This window comes from Pseudopipra pipra, chromosome 4 (genome assembly GCF_036250125.1).
Source record: "Pseudopipra pipra isolate bDixPip1 chromosome 4, bDixPip1.hap1, whole genome shotgun sequence".
Classification (NCBI taxonomy): Eukaryota; Metazoa; Chordata; class Aves; order Passeriformes; family Pipridae; genus Pseudopipra; species Pseudopipra pipra.
In genome coordinates, this window is record NC_087552.1 from 34,761,090 (window position 1) to 34,782,809 (window position 21,720).

At 34.0% G+C, this 21,720-nt stretch overlaps 1 protein-coding gene across 5 annotated transcripts in view; it reads right to left on the bottom strand.

The window, feature by feature from the left end:
- Positions 1–21,720, bottom strand: part of FSTL5 (follistatin like 5) — a 295,874-nt gene that overhangs the window by 67,103 nt on the left and 207,051 nt on the right. For all 5 annotated transcript variants that reach the window (XM_064652364.1, XM_064652368.1, XM_064652367.1 and 2 more), the window contains one exon: positions 4,800–4,920. In XM_064652364.1, the coding sequence (XP_064508434.1) occupies positions 4,800–4,920 (121 nt within the window). The remainder of the gene's footprint in view (positions 1–4,799; positions 4,921–21,720) is intronic.

Genomic DNA, 21,720 nt, shown 5'->3' on the forward strand with positions numbered 1-21,720 from the left:
CCCGAAGCCTACCTGCTATATAGCACTAAGAAAGAACTGTGCAACTGAGGCATACAAACAGGATAAATATTACTGCAGTTGTGGTCTCAGTCTAAAAAGTTAATTTGGTATGACAAGTTTGATGTAAACTCTTTGGGTTCATTTGAATAACTTTTTTGTGTGTGTGTGTAACTGAGCATAAATATTACCAGTAGTCAAATTTTAAGTACACAATTAATGTGATTGTTCTCAATGACTTTTAAAGAGGTATATTCTAATGTCCTAACCTAACTTAGACTACTTTACAAGGGAGATATCATTACATAGGTTAAAAAGGGTGGGGAGACACTGCATGCTTGTACTTAGCAGAGTAATATATAACACATAATTGAGTGAATCCTGTATCCTTTATCTTTCAGTTCAAAAAGCTACGTGAGACTTTTGGTTCCAAATATGCTGCATACGTAACTATTCAATAAATCTTACATTTGCTATAAAATCTCCTGAATATTATTTCAGTCAGGTCTGATGGGGAGATGGCAGAGGGGGGAGGGAAAATATAGTCTGTTCAAGCTGTCTTGAATCCAAGGAGAATGTATATGTTTAAAAAAGAAACGGGTAATATATTTAGTGCTCTAGGTTCTTCTATTGCTGTTTATAGTAACACTTCTTTTTTATTAAACTGAGATACTTTGGAAAAACAAAGCTGGTAAACAATTCTTCAGACATAATAAATACCCAATTTACATCAGGCTAAGGGACTGGGGTCTCCTTTCTTTATCTTAAGGTACCCAAACTGCTAACCTTTTGTCTTGAAAACAATGTGGGGAAAATTCTTGTCACCTATCTGCAAAGATCTTGCCTTGTGAAATTAATGTAAAATCTCAGTGAGTAGGATACCATACACAAACAGAAAAAAAAATCAGATAAGTGCTACATATATATTAAGTTGATTTGTAAGATACACCATAACCTCGTACCATTTTTGGATTCAGTTTGAAGTCAGTCTTCCATTTTGTTTATAATATGGCTAATGACATCTTGCTTCTCTGTCTAGAAACAACCTTCCAAAAGTAAAATTCGTCAATTTGGAAAATCTAGGCTATGCTCTGTATATACTTGAAAAATAGAAAAACTTGAATTATGAAAAAGATATTTAAACTCATCTGGGTATCATGTCTATATCTGTCAATGTGATCATTACTATTAACATTTCTGGCTATGGACAGCATGGATCTGCAACACAATAAACATTGAGTTGCTGAGAAAACACAAACTTTCTAGGTATTTCAGCTTTTTCAGTAGTAATTTTCAAGGCTTTTTTTTTTTGGTGTCAGATATAGATATCACATTAATGTAATCCTAAGAATGGTAATAACAAGAAAGAGTATTAATTTTTATAATCCTTTTTAACACCTTAACTAACATATACAATAACACAGACATAAGGAAAAACAATCCTGTTTTGTCAATAAACTTCTGTTTTTTCACTTAACCGATGCATACACTTCTGTTGTATTAAAGAGTTGAATATTTATCTATAAAGGGGCTAATTGAATACATTCATACCATCAAAAGGCATTTTAGAGACAGGTGGCCCCCTACCAAATACAACACCACACATTACAAGAATATATGTGTTTGTTACAGATTTTTTTCTCTCTAAGCACCATTTATTAATTTGTCTAGAAGAATTTTTCCAGCATTTACCAGCATTCACCTATAAAAGTTTGAATGGCTGCTGTGGACAAAACAGAGACTAATAAAGAAGCATAGGGGAGATGATATAAATTCTTCTGAAATACGAATTAAGTAAAGACAGTTTTTAGCAAACTAATTATGGAGTTGACATAAATATTTTATGGGAGATCGAGTTACAGAGCTCCTCTTTGTCTTCAGTGATACTAAGACTACATATATAGTGATACGACTATATATACATCTGAGATCAGACTTTCTAATTAACGAGATTCATGTCATGTGATGTCAACAGCAGTAAAGGAAAAATATCTGATAGAATTAATTTAAATATAACTGATATATTGAAAGAAAAATAAAAATCAAACTTACAGACTCAGATTTGTATAGTCATATAGTCTCAGAGTCACATTATCTCAAAATTGTACACATTGAAAGTTTTAAGTATTTCGTAAATGCTAATAATTAGGATTACATTGTGAAACAGTTACTCTTGCCCCATTATGACTTTGTATTTTGGGGTTTTTTTATAGTTTCTATGAAAAAGTGTTAAATATCAGCTTACTATAATATTGCTTACACTATTTACCATATTACTTGTATAAGAGTAGACTGATTTTTTCACCATAAAACAAGTCTTTTACAATGTTCCTTAACTGTATTTTTATAACTCTAAAGAAAGCTTATTCTCTTATTCTTTACTACTGTACCAGATAATCCAAAACTAAAAAAATCTTAAAGGTTTTAATTTTGAAAATAAATCAGATTTATATATATATATTTGCATACTAGTCAATGTAAAAAAATATATTTTTTTTTCTAAAATAGCTGTACATAAATGGAAATCAAGAAAGGACTTAAAATCTAATTACATTGTTTTCATTGAACCTTCACATTACATCTTTGTGATCAATGAAGCCTCATTATCCCATTAACCTTTTAACTGACTCTCCAGTTAATACAAGTATCATTATATTAATTAGTCATTATCACAGCTACAAGTACTGACCATCATGCCTGCGCTTAAGAAGATTATTGCTTAGAAGTACAGATCTAAACTGTGGAAGAGCTGTTCATTTGACCTTTAATCTCAATGGATTTAACTCTGTTTATCCACAACATGCACTGCAAATGATCCTATTGCTCAAAGGGCCTTCTTTTCCCATTCCTTGCTCCACAAAATATCATCAACCAAAATCATGTTAGAAGGTACCATTCCAGTGCCAACCTTTGGAACAGCAGTTATCTGAGGTCTACAGTGGTTTCCAGATGAAAAAAAAAACAATATCTTGACAGACACTTCCATCACCAGAAAAAAATCTAGAATTGTCTCTCTCAAATTATGTTCCTTGATTTTCTAGTCTTGTAGAAAACCTTCAACTTCAGTGGAGTTTTGCCTCATTGTGTGCTGAACTGAGACAAACATGAGGAATCCTACTATTTTAACTGCTGCAATGCACCTCTGTAGGATTATTTACACATTGAGATAGATAAGGAATGTTTTGACAAGAATATAATTTTGTTAATAATTTGGGGTAACCAAAACCCATAAAACAGGAGGAATGTTGGCCAAGGACCTCCTAATATGTTCAACTCACCACTAACTCTGCTATGTCTGCAGAAATTAAAATATGAACAAACTGCACTTCAGTCTTCTCACTAGTTTAGCCAGTATTTTCCTCCTCGCTTTTTAAATGACAGAAAATGATCCCTGCAGAAAAATTTGAAGGAGGAAAAGTGCAAAGTCTTGGGGGCCAGGAGGGGAAGAATTTAGAAAAAAAAATAAAAATATATAGACAGATAAATATTATAAGCCAGCTTCTGGTGAAACATAACAGCAGAGACAACATGCTTATAAAACTGCAAACAAGCACTAAAAGTCAAAGTAATTTAAAGTGTGAAGGATATTAGCAACAGAAAAGGGGAAATAAAGCTATTAAAAGAAGAATGAATCATATTAAAAGTCAAATTAATCTTGGAAGCTGTATTTCATGTGCATATCAATGAAAGATAAGAATAACAAAATATTTCAGCATTCTTGGATGAGATATCAAGAAAAGTCAATTATAATAAGGCTTTGTGCAACTGAGCAACAGCTAACAAAACAAAGAATAGCCAGGAAACTAAGGTTTGTATGCTTAAGGAGAGAAATAGAGCCTGTCCACACAAAGTAAATTTGGAGAAGATTGAGGTCAAATGTGATTCTGGATAGGATTAAGTAGCACCATGAAATGACAGACACTGGTAGTTTACTGCAGAAAGGGAGACTTAAGAGTCAAAGACAAATATGAACTGAAAAAACATGAAAGCACAGGGTCACTCATAGAAAAAAAAATACATTAAACCTCAGTGGTGATAAAGTACAACAGATCTTTCATCAGTGGACAATAAGAACTGTTTAAAACAAATTAGAAAAAAACTGCATATAGGAAAAACAGTTGGGAGAGGATAGAGCAGCTTTAGAGAAAGTAAAGGCCTGTCTTCAGGGCACCAGTAACAATGTTGCCCAGTTAAGTTTTGTCCAAGTACACAGTTTAACAAAATGTTCCCTAGAACTTGAACAGATGCAGGAAAATGTAAAGATCAAGACTTCAAGTCCAGGTGCCTGAAGTTCATCCAATAAAATCGTGGTTAGATTTCAAAATAATAAATGTGAATTTAGAAGCCTACATCAATTACAAAACCTTTAGGGAAGTGCATATTTTTAATTTTATATTAAACAAAACATTCTTAACACAAGAGACTTACACACTTATTTTTTCCAATGTGTTCCAGAATTAATAAATTAATATCAATACCTACTCTATCTGTGTATATGTATATGTATATGTATATATAAAACCACATATTATTCTCTATAATATGACGGGTGCAAAGCAAGCCCTCTGGACCATCTTTACACCTTTTAATAACTATTATTGATATGGAAGTAATAAATGAAAATTTTTATATTTTATTGTTTTGGAAGGTTATTTAAAGGTAATAAATGAAGAAAAAATTATATTTCTTTTTTCTATAAGCTGTAACAGAATAAAAAAAGTAAAACAGCAACAGCAGATCTGCTTAACAAAATCCAAACCCCAAGTCCCTTATGACTTGGTAATTAGAACATTTTTCCTTACCAGTCACTTGGAGAATATGAGTTTGATAGAGCTTATCATAGCCATCAGCATAGCAGGTGTAATTTCCCATATGAGTTGTGGTAACCTTAGTAATGTACAAGGACCCATCATCTCCAAAATCCTACCAGGAAACATTAAAAACAAGGTTATCACAATTAAGCCTGCGTCTCTACAGTAATTATTTTCATCATCTTGGAAATAAAGCCATGATGCAAATATCAAACATCACAAATATTAAATGAGAATATCTGACAGTAATCTGAAATTCAAACATTCTACTAGTGAATGGTATTGTTTAATCTTTCCACATATACTGTGCCTGTAAAAGAAAATACAATTTTTATTTTATCAACTAGTTAAACTCTGCAGAAGCAATATGTTTACTCAGCTGTTATAGTTATTTGTAGAAGAAAAGATATTTAGGATTGGATCTGATCAGCAAGAAAAAATTAAGTCTCTGCAAAAATGAACAAGTTAAATGACATCCTATGGAATTGTTGTCATCCTTTGAAATGATACACGAAATGATACACAAAAAAAAAAGAATCCTCATTTTTCTTCAATTCTTCTCATTAGATTCAGTGATACATTACAGAAGTACTACTGTTGTAAACTGATTTCAGGGATCTGAGATTACTGAAAGCCAATATTTCTGGTCAAGACCATGGCAAAGGAGGCTTTTAGTGCATAAACATCTTAAACTTTTGGCACTAGGTCCTGTGAACAGCTCAGTAACGGGTCCATATTTCCCATAGTCTTCCTTTTTGCTGCTGATATAGTCCTGAACCTCTGTAGACCTTCATATCTCTCACCAGATTCAGTTCTGGGATGGTTTTGTCTTTCCTAACCTGCACATTCAAATAGTACCTCCATGTTCTCCCTGGGTCACCTGTCCCTCCTTACACCTTTCTTCCTTTCACTTGAGTTCTGTCAAGAGCTCCTTGTCCATTAATACAGGCCTCTGGCTGCTTTTGATTTACTGTTCATTATGACAGCCTGTTCTTGAGAGTAGAGGATGTGATCCTTGAAAACCAACCATCTCTCTTAGACCCCTTCTCTTTTCAATATGATCTTCTATGTGATTCTTCCAAGCACATCCTTGAACAGGCTGAAGTCTGCTGCCCTGAAGTCCATGGTTCTACTCCAGCTTTTTGCCCTTCTGGCTCCACTTAGGCTCCTTATCTCTACTATTTCATGGCCAAGGGAAATGAAATATATATATTCCCAACCAATTCCTCCTTGTTTCTTCACAAACTTTGTAACTTTCTCCATAAATTCCTCAAAACCACAGAAGACTATCAAAAGCCTGTAAAAACAAAAACCTCAGCTACAGGAAATCTGAAAATTGCACATTAAAAGAACTTTGATAGAAAATTATTACTACGTGCTCTGTTATTCTTACAGTCTATCCTTTGGATGTTATCAATGAGAAAATACTGGGCTAGATTAACCTCTCGTCCTTATGACTATTCCTGCATTCTTCCATCATCTACGACTTTCCCAATTTATTGGCATTTTTTTCTTAAGACCTCCCTTTCCAGTTTATGTTCATACCCAGAGAACATAATCTCAATGTTTTTATGCACATATTTCATTTAAGATGACTTTTACTATAACATCTTGGGTCTTCCTGTAGACCGAAATTTAAACATGAAAACTAGAATCTCTACGAACTTCCCTTTAATTTTTCAGTCTTCTTTCTTTAAATGCACTCAAAAATATTATTCAGAAAACATACATCTCACTGTATTTCTTCATCCAAAGATGAAAACCAGAATTTTGTATTGCACAACTCTGTGCTTCAGATGATTATGCTAGTTGTTCATTGAGAGAGGAAAATAAAGCACCTAAAATGTAACCCACCTGGTAATACTATAAATAACTCACCTTTCTTAAGATAATTCTAGCTTTCTGTATTAGCACTTTGGTTGCACAGACAATGTTTCTACTAACTCTTCAATATACCATTCCATGTTACCACTGCAAACATTGAAAAAGAACCCTCTTTAAGACTTAATTTTTAACTTTGATAGCATGAGCCAATACAACTGGATGTCCCTTCAAAATAATCCACCTAACTTCAACAGACCTCCTAGTTGGGTATTTTGATCTTTATCTCTTTCTAAAGTGTATGAACAAAAGTTTGATTTACTTTTTTCCCTTACAAGATAAACACATGTTTTCTAAGTGTTATTCTTCAACAACATTATTAGTGGAAGATGGAAGAACAGCTGTTCAAAAGAGCTAGGTCCTTATGTTTTATCTAGAAAATGGCTATTGTTATTGCTGTCTAAAATTTTCTGTCTAATCTCTGCCAAAGGTATTTGTGGACAAAATAGGACATACGATGGAGTGTATAAAAATTTAGTTGCTACAACGCAGTTTGGAGACGACTTTAACATTGCTTATGTTACATTATTAGATACCTCTTTGAAGCACACTAACCTGTTCCAGCCCTTTAACTGACTCACTGTGGCATATGATATCTTTAGGTACCATAGCTATTTTTTAAGTAAATGAATGCCTGTATTATGGTTTTTTCCTCTTTTTCTTAGAAACCATGGATAAAACATCCCTGTGGTTATTTAACCAAGACATTAGTATTTCAGTAAGATTCACACATGACAACATCATTTCATCACTCACAGAGACTGAATTTTATGGATGGCTTTTTTTTGTTGGTAGTATGGGTTTTATCTGGTTGTTTTGTTTGGGTTTCCTTTACAACTACAAAATAAATATCCCTAGTTTATTGTTATAGCAGTTCAATGTTTGTTTTGTTAATTACTACTCAATACAAATAGAACTTGATGTTCTAAGCAGCATTTGAAAAGGGATGGTGAAATATAAACAAAGTTATTTGACACTGCTTGTTGACAAATATTCAGTGTTTTATTGACTAACTCACAAGCTAAGTCCCTGAAAAAACCTGCCTCTGTACTGACACACAAACATAGCTGAAACAGACAGAGCCTTCAAACATCAACAGCAATAAATAGAGAACATTTGATGATGGTAAAAAACTGCTATAAGTTCAATTTCTGTTCAGTCCCCTACTGTTCAAATAAAAATGGAGAGATACTTCTGGAATTACATTGAGAAACTCTAATTAATTTTGCCATACAAAAAGATAGAATTGAACAATTATTTTAACAATGATTCCAACGCAACTCTGTTCTGTATAAGAACCTGAAATGTTAAGAATCATGGTATATGTCATGAATAATGAGTAAAATAATATAGGAAGAAAACTTTAATTTGGTAGTCAATCTTTCCTTTGCTGTCTTAGTGTTTATACAACAGAAACCTAAAGGTGATTTTTGTTTTTAAATCAACAATTATTTCCTTTGGTTTTATACCTTGCTTTCATATGCTAAGTCTTTGAGTATAAGAGAGTTTATGATCATTTGACTACACTTCTTCATCCACAGCTCTACAAAGACTGTTCCCAACTTCTCCCCACAGGAGAATGTATAATGAAGCAGACTGCTTGAATTTGTTTGCCATCATAGAACCTAGGATTCATTTTGGTTTGGTTTGTGGGTACTTTTTTCCCAGCATTTTTTGCCAATATATTTCTCAAATAACTTTTTGTTTGAGGTTTTTTGCTTTTTGTAAAAACTTTCTGTACTTAAAATCACAACCTTCCCCTCAAAAAACATCTCTCCCAAATAAACAATGTCATGTCCGTCATGGGTTAAAAAGGGTTTTCCCTTGGAGTTGGAAAGTGGTTAATCCCAGGAGGTGGTGTTCTTGGTGTAGAGCCAATCAGAAGCTACAGTTCACCCCTGTGAAATCAACATATTACAACAGACCAGAAAAGGAAACCGGATTATGTAGTTGGAAGAGAGGCAGCCATGGTTTGAGATGCCAAGTGTTTGAGTGAGGGCCAGTGAGCCCCACGGGGGGGGACAAGGCCCCCAGCCCCCCGGGGGCTGCGGAAACCCGGAACAGTATTAAAACTGAATCGAGTGCCGTGGCCAAAGGCTGGGGGAGTTTCTCCACTGTGAGTGGGCAGCAGAAGATGGAAGAGCAGAAGAGGCAGGGCTGAGTGGAGAGCTGTGGCTGAAAGCCAAGAAGATAGCCAGCAACCAGCAACATGGCACATAGCCAGGCTGAGAGATGCAGAGATGTCCTACAAGGAGGGAGAGCTGGCAACAGAGCAGAAAAAACTCAGCAGACACTGTTTTGGGTAAAACTGGATTACCTTCCCAAAACCCAGAGACCTCCTGAAGAGGAGAGGTGGGCTTCCAAACTTTTAGGGAGTTCTGAAATGTAGCAGCAGCTAGAGAGAGAGAGAGAGAAGAGCTGAGAACTCAGAGACATCCTGTGAGCTGGACCAGGACGGAATGCAGGGAAAGTGGCCTTCCTCCTCCCCCCTCCCATGTTGGCAGCTGAGAGAGCAAGGAGCTCTGTTAGAACACTTGGGGCAAAAAAACCTAAACTGAGAGCCCTAAACCATTCTGACTCGAGGGAATTTAACCCCTCGAGGAGGGGACTTTCATGGGATGCCTTGCACCCTATGATATGACCATGGTAAGGCAAGTTTTGTCCCTGCTTTGCAGCCCATGGGAGAGACCTTCAGTTGGAGCCGAAGGACTGAGAAGAGAGAGAAAAAAAACCTGTGTTGTAATGGAGAGAGAGAGAGAGATAGAGATTTTCCAGCTACAACAAATCCAGCTACAACTGCTGCCTTGAAGAGGAGAGACACTGCTGCCCTGAAAGTGGAAAAAACCTTCTTTCCTTCTGAACTTCTTTTGGAGGAAAAGGAGGGATTTGATCTATGTAAATATATTGCTTTACCATAGGAGAGATAGTTAGAATTGTTGTATATAAATGTATTATAGTAGTTATTGTGTTAGTAATACTAGACATGTTATGTCTGAAAACCCCTCTCACATTGAAGCAAAGTGTGGGGGGCTTAGAAATTGGACTTTTGAGGGTCTCAAACCACGACACATGTCTTTATTTTTCTTTTCACTAAGTCCATCCACAGTGATCACTGCCCAAATCTCACTAGTAATGTATAACTGAGAATTCTGTTCAGAGATTTAAGTAGTTCAGGAAAATGGATCGGGAATGCAGATGACATTTAGGTGGTCTGAAGGCATTATACCCAAAACTGCAGAAGATTTTTATTGTGGGTTTTTTTAGTTTGCTTTCCTTTTTTTTCTTCTTCTTTTTTTTCTTTTAAATCAGAAAACATGATTTTTCTAGAAGAAAAGTCTAACTCCCTCACAAAATAACTGTGAGGGAGTTAGTGCTTAGAGCCCCCAATAAAATATAGGTATGCAATAGGAAATTCATTAATGTACAAAACTCAAACTAGAGTGTGGTGCCTGGGTTTTCCACATTCTGAGTGACAGAGTGATCCAAAGGGTTCATCCCAAACTAAAAAAATATGAAATATTTTCTTTCTGGTTTATAAGTGATTTTGTTTTCTCATTTTTGTTTTTTTTTTTTTAATCCTTGCAATTTTTTCAGGCCTAGATGATAACTTTCTGATCAGCATTCCAGCCTCAGCTTTTTACGCAGTGATATAAACATTTTATAAAACAGAACATACTGCATTTAAGAGAGCTATGAACTCGCTAAGAATTTTGTTTTAAAATTTTCTCCCTGTAAGCTCAGTTTCTGGCAGCTGATTAATTCTCTGAGTTTCCTAGAACATCAGCAAGCACCAGTACCTCCACATAGTAAAAAAGTGATTTTCATGCACCAAAGTTTACACTTATACACTTTCACAATACTGATTTTATGGTACCTGTTTCATGTACGTCAGAAGAAAAAACACAATCTTATGGCCTTTAGGTTTTTGAATTCTAAAGAACTTCAAAATATTACTTTTAACTCCAAAACTCCACATTATGAAGAATGAAATAAAAAAGAAAAACAAAAACAATAAGGAAATAATACAGACTATGTGAACTGGAGATGTGAATTATTACTTGCATTATACTGAAACAAAAAAAAAAAAGCTTACTGGAGCCTTAATAAATGGAATTAGCAAGCACCCCATATTTTGAATTCATAGCTCTTAGATTTCATATGGCCTGTATTTCTATTTGCAGTCTTTGACAAATCTGCAAAAAAGAAAAAAATTATATTGTTTGGACTCCTTTTTACTGATAGTTAATACTAGTTCAATGATAATGATAACACACTTTGAGTGTGGGTGTTTACATCCTTTTTAAAGGGAAGTCTTAATTTTTTTATGGGAAAAGGCAAAAAAACCCATTATCTGCCTCTGAACTGAGTAGTTAAAAAACTTGAAGCTAAGGATTAAAATTTTGCGTTGGTTTGCTGAGGGAAAGCTGCATCAATAATTGCAGACAACCAGATATTTTTGAAAAAATGGTTGTTTGCTTATAAAACAAAGCCAGTATACCACAGTTCCCTTTATTTCTTACACCTCCCTCCAAGCTTTCTGCATTTGATTTCAATCAACTCATAGGAGTACCAGTAATACTAACGTCACATTCTTGTTAATATTTTATATATTTTTCGGTATCTTTAACTTCCCTTGTTACAAGGACACAGAGAGTAGATAACCTTTTGAGGGTTAACTGAAAACATTTTTTAAAATAATTATTTATGTATGCATGGTTTGCCAGATAAACTCAGCTCAGGTTTTTCATGCTAATGTCAATGTTACAACTTCTATTTTCCAAGTAATCAGTTTCTCTGTTCACATTGGCAAAGCAATGCAACTCTGCAGTTTGTTAGTGCCTGTCAGAAAGAAATTAAATTCCACAATGAAGTCTGAAAATAATTGCATTTGGCACAAATCCAAGAGGTTCTTTTAGTTTTGTTTCTATCTTAAGAAAACAAACCCTGAATTTCATAAGCACAAATTTTGCATACCTTCTCTCAGTTTCATATTTCAAAGCTGCAATAAGAACAAATCATGAATCTAGTGTAAATCCACTTAGTTGAAGAACCAGCCTTACAGAAAATTATAAATCAAGTCGAAATCTAAGAAAAGAAAATGCACAGTCTAAAACAGCTATAGTATCTACAGCGGAAAGTGAAAGGATCTTAAAGGAAGCTCTGTTCTGAAGGATGTAACACCAGACAACAGTTCATGGCTATTAATGCAGGCTAGCTTTAGTCAAGGGAAATTAATCTTTTTAAGTTTCTTTTGCAGTTAGTTGAGAAAGCTAAAGGTAGCAAAATCCTTCCATAGGACAGTTCAGTGGTTCCATCATTGCTCCCTGCTTTAGTTACCACCTACCTCTCTCTGCTGACCATGGAAAGAAACTTCCTAGTTACAATTAGACATTCTAGGCATTTAATTGGTCCCTCTGTTTCTTGACACTGGGGACAATGTAAAGAAAAAAACCAAATAATGAGTGAATTTTACAAAGGGTTGTTTTTCATCACAATAGCTTTACTAAAGCAAAATAGCTTTAGTAGCATTACTCTACTGCTCCTGGGTAAAAAGGTGATCATCTGGTGAGCAATTCAGAACATTTAACTAAATCTCCAATGTTGAGAAAGTCTCTGTGCATACTTTCCCAAGATTCTATTAAAAATGGTCAACGCAGAGATCATCCTCTATTCTCTCTTCCTGAAATAATAGATGAGCCCAGACCATTGGTTGAATTGAGCAGGATTTGTTTGTATTCAGCAAATCTCAGAAAAAGATTATTTCTCTAACTATAAATGAATAGAATAACACTGCACCTGTTTAAATAATTTGTTAGAGATGTACGATTTTCCCTTTATTCTCTTGTATACAGTAAGGACTGCAGTTTCAATTCCTGAGGAAATAGTAACAGCTAATAAATGGTAACATCCATTTTTCTACAGAAAACATGAAACTCATTTGCGCTTCTCAAAAAACGTCAGTTGATTAAAACACGGTTTTGCTGTTTTGAAATCTAATAATGTTACAAGCTTCCTAAGAATCTGAAGAGGGATGACACAGAAAATTGCCATAAAACCCTTTACTACTGGATCATCAGTGAGAATAATGACTTCATTTTATATGTAGATGTGTAAAGAGAATTAGGATTTTTTTCTTGTTTATGGGAGTCACTAGACACAAGTGACAGTTTTGCCGAAGTACTAGAGCTCTTGAGGGTAGTCATAAAACATCACTAACCTTTTACTTCCCAAAAAACTCTGTAACTTTATGCTATCTTGCTATGAATCTGCAATAATGACTGCTAATTTATTTAGACATTCAAAATCTCCAACTGAGTAGATGCAACTTATGTTAAATGAAAATTTCAGCATGCTCTGATACAGCTGTCTTTTTTATTGCTTCATGTTACACAGAAATCTTCAGAATCATTCATATACCATTCAACTTTTACTCCTTACTAACAAAACAAATTGTTGTATAGCATATTTAATTGGATAAAGTATCTGACATTAATGTCTCATATATTTTTCGAGTTCACCTCATAATCAGTGACGTGAATTTATAACTACCCAGTTACCACAGTTTATCATAATTTCCCCGAACTGTATTTTTTCTTTAAATCAGTTTTAATTGTAGATTATTACACTCCAAGCTGGTTCTTCAAAGAGAAACTAGCTTTCCACTGTCCGGTTTACTTGGATCACATTCCAAAGTGTATCTAAGTGCCAGGAGGCCCCAAAGAAGCAGTGCTGACAAAATGTATGCTTCAGGTCTCAATTTAGGATCAGATTTGTGGAATGAGCTAAGCAAGAGCAACTCTATTTCTACTTTCTTTCTTTAAAGACATTATATTTGTAGGATTAGTGCAAAGAAATCACTGAATTTTCCTAACTTTCCTGATTCTAAAAATATCGGCTTTTCATAATTACACTGTAAGATTTAATCTGTTTTCAAATACTTAGATGCAAACACTTTAGTTTTAAATTTATAAAGTTTATTGAAGTTTTTGATCTTCCTATTGCATAAAATACTGGATTTCAGTTTTAGTTTCATGATTGCGAACCCCTTTTTATTATTTAACAATAATTCATATCTTTCTTTCCTGAACTGCACTCACCTTACACTAAAAGAACCTATTTTATTTCATAGAAACATATTTCATTTTATTTCATAGAAATTTCTCCAGATATTTCTTCACAAACTCAAGAGAATCCACAAAAAAATTAAAAAAAACCCCAAACACCAAAACAACAACCCTTAGACTTCTGTATTACAAAAATTTTCATCCAGTCCATCTCATGTATTTCTGAACTATCCAGGAGTGAGACAGACAGGCAGGTAGAGTGTCTTCAAGCTTTATACAATCTGTAAAAGTCTTGTGGGGTAAATTTTGGTTTATCACAAAATCCCTTTCATACATGTGATAAACTCAATGGGCCACAAAATACCTTTTCAAACACATACAACTTCCAAATATCTTGCAGACAAAACTACCTAAACCAAAAACATAGAGACTAGTTGGGAATCTCCTACTGTGTGGTAACTAAAGAGGAGATAAGGGGAAAAAAAGAAGAAAAAAGGAAAAAAAGAAAAAATAAACCTAGTACCTTCAAAGCTGATATAAAAACCAGAATGATTCGCTTTAGCTCGTTCTTAAAGTACCAAGAGGGACAAAATCCTATTGTGATTTGAATAGTTTTCTTTAAGTTGATATCTCAAATGCAACATTAATGTATGATCTACCAACAACAGTAGAGAGAAAAGAGGGCCAGTCATATATTACTTGAATTGTTAATACAGTGCCACTTGTGTCAGTTTGTTATCAAATATGTTATGCAAGAAATGGGGACATACATGCTTAGAAAGGTTTTCAATAGAATTCCTATATGAAAGACTTTTTGAAGTATACACCTGATTGCATACAACAAAGTGATTGACATCCATTTATTACCATCTTCTTCTCTTTGTTTATAAAATCAAAACATTGGCTGTCTGAATGCCAGCACAACAGCTTCACTTAACAAGGGTCTAGTCAGATTGACACACTCAATACTTCTAAAATATTTTTCTTAGAGCCTTTTAAACAAACAGAAAATCCCAGTCAACCTGAACTAAGCACTCAGTATGAGCAGGAGTACTACAAGCAAATGTTGAATTTACACTAATAAAAAAGTGAAAGGTGAGATAATTTACACTTATTTAATCTTAGTTATCTAAGTGAAACATACACACTGCCTTTGCTCAAACCACTAATACAACATTCCATGTCCATCAGTCTAATCTTTTATCACAAGACAGCTTTACTAGGCAAGATATCAATGATAGAAAAGACACCTCAGGGTCATTCACAGCCACCTTTCACTGTAACCACGGAAACTACTTTTGGTTTTGCTCAGGTTTTTCGGGTTTTGCTTGGTTGTTGATTGGTTGGGGGGGGTTGTTTGTTTAGCTTTATTTAGCCTTCCTACAGAAATGAATTGTGATGATACTTTTTAGTGATAGTCTTTGTATTCCCTGGTTATAGTTTCTGGTCAGGTAAACTGTAAGCCACTGCAAGAACATCCTGGTATAAAACAAGACAAATTACAGCGTTCAGAAAATTGTATAGAAAAAAAAAAATAAAATTCTGCATACAGTGGCACTGACAAACAGATTTTCTAGAGCTGTACCAAGTATAACTTCTGTCCTTTTACTAATGTGAAGCCAAGATGTTGTGATAAGCCTACAGGTATCATATATTTTGATAGCTGCTCACGCACAAAGATAATACCATAATGCTGAACTAAAAATATCCCATTATTTTCTACACATTATGACTAATGAGATATTTGTTTTTGATCTAGTCTGTGTTCAAGTCACAGAAAGTGAGGTTGGAAATTCCCCATTTCCTAAAGGGATTGTGAATAGTGATCATAAATATTTTCTTGCTGTTATTAACAAAGTACATAAATCTTATTGATGTTTAAAACTTTGTTCTTATTAAACACTCACATTTGTTATACATATAATTTTAACCATATCCTGTTACTTGCAGTATAAACTGTGTACTACTTAAGAGCAAAATGCCTAATTGAGGTGTATGTGTTTCTTATGCATTAGAACATTAAAAAAAAAAACATAAGTACTTTCAGTTGCCCAGTTAAAAATAAGACCATAAACTCCAGTTAAACAAAACACTTATATATAAGATTTGTATGCAAATGAGAGTACCACACTGAGTCACAACCATATTCCTGTGCTCTTTGAACTGAGTAACAGGTTCTCTCTTCTGTGATACATTGCTTCAATTTTACAACTGCTCTGTCAATCACAGTAAGCAATTCTCTTCCATTGCAACAACAGCTAACACTTTGTTAACATACTTCAACTTTCTACAAGATACACCAAAATAATTTTACTACTCAGAACACCATTATTGTTTATGTTTGTCTACTGTAATTAATTTTTGGTTTTCTAAGTACTGCTTTTTGTAATAGACCCAAAATTTCTTTAGAAATACAAGTACTTTATGAACTAGGAAGCTATATACACTAAATCTTCTCTTTTCACTTTGCTCTATGTCATTATTTTAAACAATGGGACAGCACTATTCATTGGAAAGCTTCTATGCTACTGTCACCATATGTAACTGTATTACTGAAATACCATCACATATTTTTTTCTTATATGCAGCACAGTCTTACTTTGCAAGACTGAAACGTACAGAGCTTCTTTTTCTATTGCTGATCTCTTTAGCTAACCTTGGTTTCAATTATCTTTTACTCCAATTATAACTATCATTAACTGTTGCCAACTCTGTGATCATAGAATCCATGTCAGAAATAAGATCTTTATTAATAGAGAGGGAGATGGGAGATAAAAATAATAGGCTTTTTGATTTGCCTCCCTTTTGCTATAATTTAAAATGTTAATTTTTTAACTTTCACAGGTTAAAATTCAAAGCCTTTTTACATTACTTGATTTCTTGTCTGATGTTAAAACTAATGTATATAATGTCAAAAATATAAAGACAAAACAGGATTTCAGTCATCTTTCATTAACTATAGATGACAATAGCAGGAACTTCACAGAGTTTCTAACATTTACCAAATTGCTGCACAAAATTAAAAATAACTCGTAGAAAAAAGTGGTATGGCATTGATAGTTTACCATGTCATAATATGGCAATTCTATTTGATTTCTCATTAACATAAATAGGTCTGTAAAGAGAGACATTTGCCTGGAAGGAGCAAAAACGCTACAAAGGAAGACATAGCCTCCTCTCAATTAACAGGACTATTTGAAATTAAATGCATAAAAATTGTTCTTATGAAAATTCTTAAGAGTAAATGGACTCATAAATCTGATTTAAACCAGACAAGATAACATACTTAAGATGAGAGTGGATAAGAACATGTTCTATTATTAAGGTACTCTGAAGTTTATTTTCAATTAAAAAAAATATTCTTTTTCTTCTTCAATATTTCAATTAAGTATCTATATGCCAAGACTTATTATTTGAAAACATTAATGTATTTCCCTTGGAAAGCTCTAGAGGAAAAACTTTAACCACCAGCAAACCCAAAAGATATTTAGTAAGTACTTTTGCGTAACTGTCAAAAAATCCAGTCACTTCTATCTCATTGTATCCGCAAAAGTACATTAAGAATGCAGATTCATTGATCCTTTTTTCCTTAGGGTAGGACAATTTTGTTATAACAAACCATTGTGTCTCTCTGTTCAATGAAACAGACTCCTAGATATCAAAGCACTTTTATTACTGGTGATATGGCCCTCCTATTTAATGTACTACAGAAATGATTCCAAAGTCAGGGCTGTGAACCACAGGAGGCCATTATTAACAAAGCATCTTTCTCATGCTTTTAAGAAGGAATGACCTTTACTGCTAGCTGTAGCCTAATACATGTTGCTCTTTTGAGACTTCTTTTCTAAAAAAATAACCTGAAAAGCTTGGTAATCTTTTTTTTGTACTATTGTACTAAAAAACCCCTTCAGATATTTCTTACCAAAGCTGTGAAAAGTATTAAATCTAATAGGATAGAAAAAGTGCTACAAAATGACCTGGACAAGTTGCAGAAATAAATATGTAACTAGTAATAAAATTATTCAGAAATTATTCTGGGTTTCACCCAGCTGATAGAATGTATACAGCAGAAAAAGTGAGAGTAGTCTATAACTTTACATAAAAATCAAACTGCAATTTTTTCATGAACTAATCAGAAATTAATAGCCCAAACTGAATTTGCTAGTAACAGAAATATTGATTGTAGACAAAACCTGCATCCCTATATATACATATACAGAAAAGAACAGAGAAAACTGAATTTGAAATGAAAAGAAAGAGTTGAGGAAGAAAGATGCTATGGGGATGAAAAAGTGATGCTTATGAAAATTTTGAAGTCAGCTTATAACACAGAATATTAAACAGCTTTCCATTAATTTTAAAATGCAGGGAAGATAGGCAAAAATGAAAAAAAGGTAGGTGTGATAAAATTTCTGTTTTCTTTGAATAAAAAAAAAGAGTAGGAGTTACTATAGCAGGACAATAAGAAACAGCATTTGAATGAATAATATGGTAGAAAAATCATGATGCATCTAAAAGCTTGCTGAAAGGAAAACATTAACATAAATTAAATTGCTATCCCTGTACTTTAAAATAGTTACATGTTTCTACAGAATGTGCTAAACAGTATTTACTATACAAGACTTAGAATAGGCGGGGGGGGATATAACCATGTTGTACAATGCCAACAGTAATAAAATAGAAATTAAAGTATCACTGATGTATTATGGAAGCAACTGCATTTTACAAGATATATCTATGAAGAACAAGGATAACAATATTTTGAATATCTTTGGTATTTATATATTTAAGCTCCCACAGAAGGTCCTCTTAAACATCTAAGAGTATAGATTTATCATTTCAGCTACTCTTCTAACAATGTGTTCAATGTGTTGTGTTAAGAAATTTGTTTGGAAGAATCAAGTAATTCAGAAATCCACGGTGTCCCTTTCTCATTTTATTAATAATTTCTGTCTGTAAATGACAGAAATGTATAACACTGTCTTCGAGGTTGTTTAATATGGCTTGCCTGCAGTTATTTTCAAGGATTTCTTCATGGTAAGGGGAAATGGATTTACATGTTATATCATCACCTTTCACTGTCACAAGGACTTTTGTCTTGAAATGCAGAAAAGCAAAGGAAAATACTAATGGATTCAGCTATTTTGGATATTAACAGTAGAAACAGCTCTAGAATGTAAAATTATGAGTAGTGCAAGACAAGGGACTCCGCTCTGCAAGAAACAATTACTTTGCCCCACTCTGTAACAGAAAAATGACCAGATCCTGATCTCAGTTACACTGCTGAAAGCATGAGAGGAGATGATGGCCCACAGAATATGACTCTGTTCACCTCTGAAGCAAACACTTTCATTTGTAATAAAGATAAAATGAAGTGCACTGACTGAGCACAAGAGAAGAGAAAGTCTATGAGGATCTTAACATTTCTTCATAAAGAGAATCATCAGCTGGCTCAAAGTTAAAATAGTCCCCACCATAAAAAAATGTACATAATAAGCTTATCATAAAGTTCTGAAGTATTATAACTTCAATTAGGCTAGATTTATAGAACTGGCATATCCATATTATTTTAATGGGAATTGATACTTTGTGAATGAAATCTCATCCCAATCTTTTTCACAGTACTTCATTAACCCAGAAGCCTACAGATCAGCTTTGGTACCCGGTTTATATGTGCCTTTACAGTGTCATGAAAACACGATGTAAAGTCCAAAGTAGCATTCATCATACCATCACTAAAATAAATATTAAAATAGCCACAATATTCAAAATAAAACATACCATATCTTGCAAGTCATACATGTGATTTATCCCAGCACTAAAGAATTAATTAGGACTCAAAATCAGATTCAAAAAAAAAAGGAAGAGAAAAAAGAAGGATGGAAGGGGACTGAATGAGATGGTTGCACTAGTGGTCAAAACTTTTGACTTAACTATAAGTAAACAAAAAAACATTAGGTATTTGATAAAGCTGATTGGCATTTTTGACAATAATTATTTTCACTTTACTTCTAAGGTGGAATAGAAAGAAAAACCAAAACAAAACCAGTATTTGACCCATTCAATAGAAAAGGTAATTATACATCCTACTTAAAAGAAAAACTGTGTAAAAGATAAAGGACAATTCAATACAGGTAAAAATAGAAATGTGCTGACTTTGATGAGTCACTGTTAAACAAACCAAACTACCTCATAAGAAAAAAAACAGTAGAAAATATATGAGAAATATGTAACAGATATGTTTCAGAGGTGTCATAAGCATAATATATAAGGAAAACCTGCAAGTAGGCTTTTAAAGTCAACTTCATATATCCTGACTGTGACCCTCCGAATGAATATTGCTAGACCACATAGAAGATCCGACACTGCAATTGCTGCACTGCAATTTACTAATAAAAGCTCAAAATAAACTGGTCAGGACCCAGATTTTGTATTGAACAAGATTGCTAGCTTTTTGACTATGGTACTATGACTGAACAGTTTGATTTCTTCATTGTTGGACTACGAGTTACTGTCTTCCAAAAAGTGGGAGCATCACCTCTGAGGTTCTGGTTCTCCCTTCATGTCATAGGACTCCTACACTTTTCCTTACATTAGGGTGAGAGACCCCCATCAAAGACTCTGCAGGGTAAGAGGGTCATTGGGAGAGGAGGTAAAGCTCCTAAGGAATGAAGCAAGAGCATGCAGAGTTTGCTGCAGCAAATCAGAAAGTCAGTGCATTAACTAATCCCTGCAAGCAGGCATTCCCTCTTTTAGCACACTCGTAAATAAAGAAATTGGTTTACACGAATTTTGAATATCTATTTGTCATGGTTTAGGAATGGTATTCCACAATTTAGTGTTCCCACTGAAACCCTCCAATCCATGTGTTGCTCAATTACTCACCCTCCTGCCCCTGTGGTGGGCTGGAGAGGAGAATTGGAGGCACAAAAGGTAAAGATCAGAGGTTGAGATAAGAACAATTTACTGGAAATAGCAATGAAATAAGAGAATGAACAGTAACAGCAACAATACTAATGACAGATTGTACAAGAAAAAAGAGGCAAGTGATTCACACACGTCATTGCTCGCCCACCCCCCTCTCCCCTAGGCTACCTGACCTGGAAGGGAACCCTTTCCTCATCACCAGAAAACGACATGAGGTGGCACAGAATTACTTCCAGGTACTAGACATGTCTCCATCTGGCTACTGCAAAAACAGCCCCTGTCCTGGACAGAACTATGACACTATTCTGTTTTGATTATTAATCTTCACTTTCTTTAAATTTAAGTCCTCTAGTTTATATCCTAATAATTTATTTATTTTTTTTAGTTTTTTTAGTTTTTTACTTTTAAGAGTTGTTATTTTTGGAGAGCAGATAAAAAAGATTGAGGAATATTTCCCTGACATTTATGGTTCACTTGGGATTTTATCAGAAGTACAAACACACACACTCTCTCAAATTCTTGGCAGACAGGGCATTTATATTTCTGACCATTGCTCTAAAGTCATAACTGTGTTGTACTAAGAACAATTTAACCATTCACAAAGAGAAGCTTGTATGTAGGCCCATAGCCTCCCATGGGAGAAGACAATGTGGAAGGGAATAATTCATGAGCTTCTCCTGAGATTTTTCTTAAGAATAAAAAAAGGAGGAATAAAGGATGAGAAATTGGAAGGAAGAGGTCAGACGTCAGGAATCCTTTCTAGAAAACATACAGTGTTTTGGACAATCTGGAAACCTTTCTGTAATCAATTGCTGAGCAGAACTCTACAGAATATAAGCTATCATGTTCTTTAGAGAACATTAGCTTTTAATGACATTCTCCATTATGATGTTTTGGGGTTGTGTTTTTTCTTGACGGGCAAAGGGGAAATATGTCAAGAAGAGAATGCCAGTTGCTGAATGAGACCAAAACAAGTGACAGTCATAATGTGGAAATTAATGAGATGAACAAATGAGAAGTTTTGAGAAAAATATAACCTA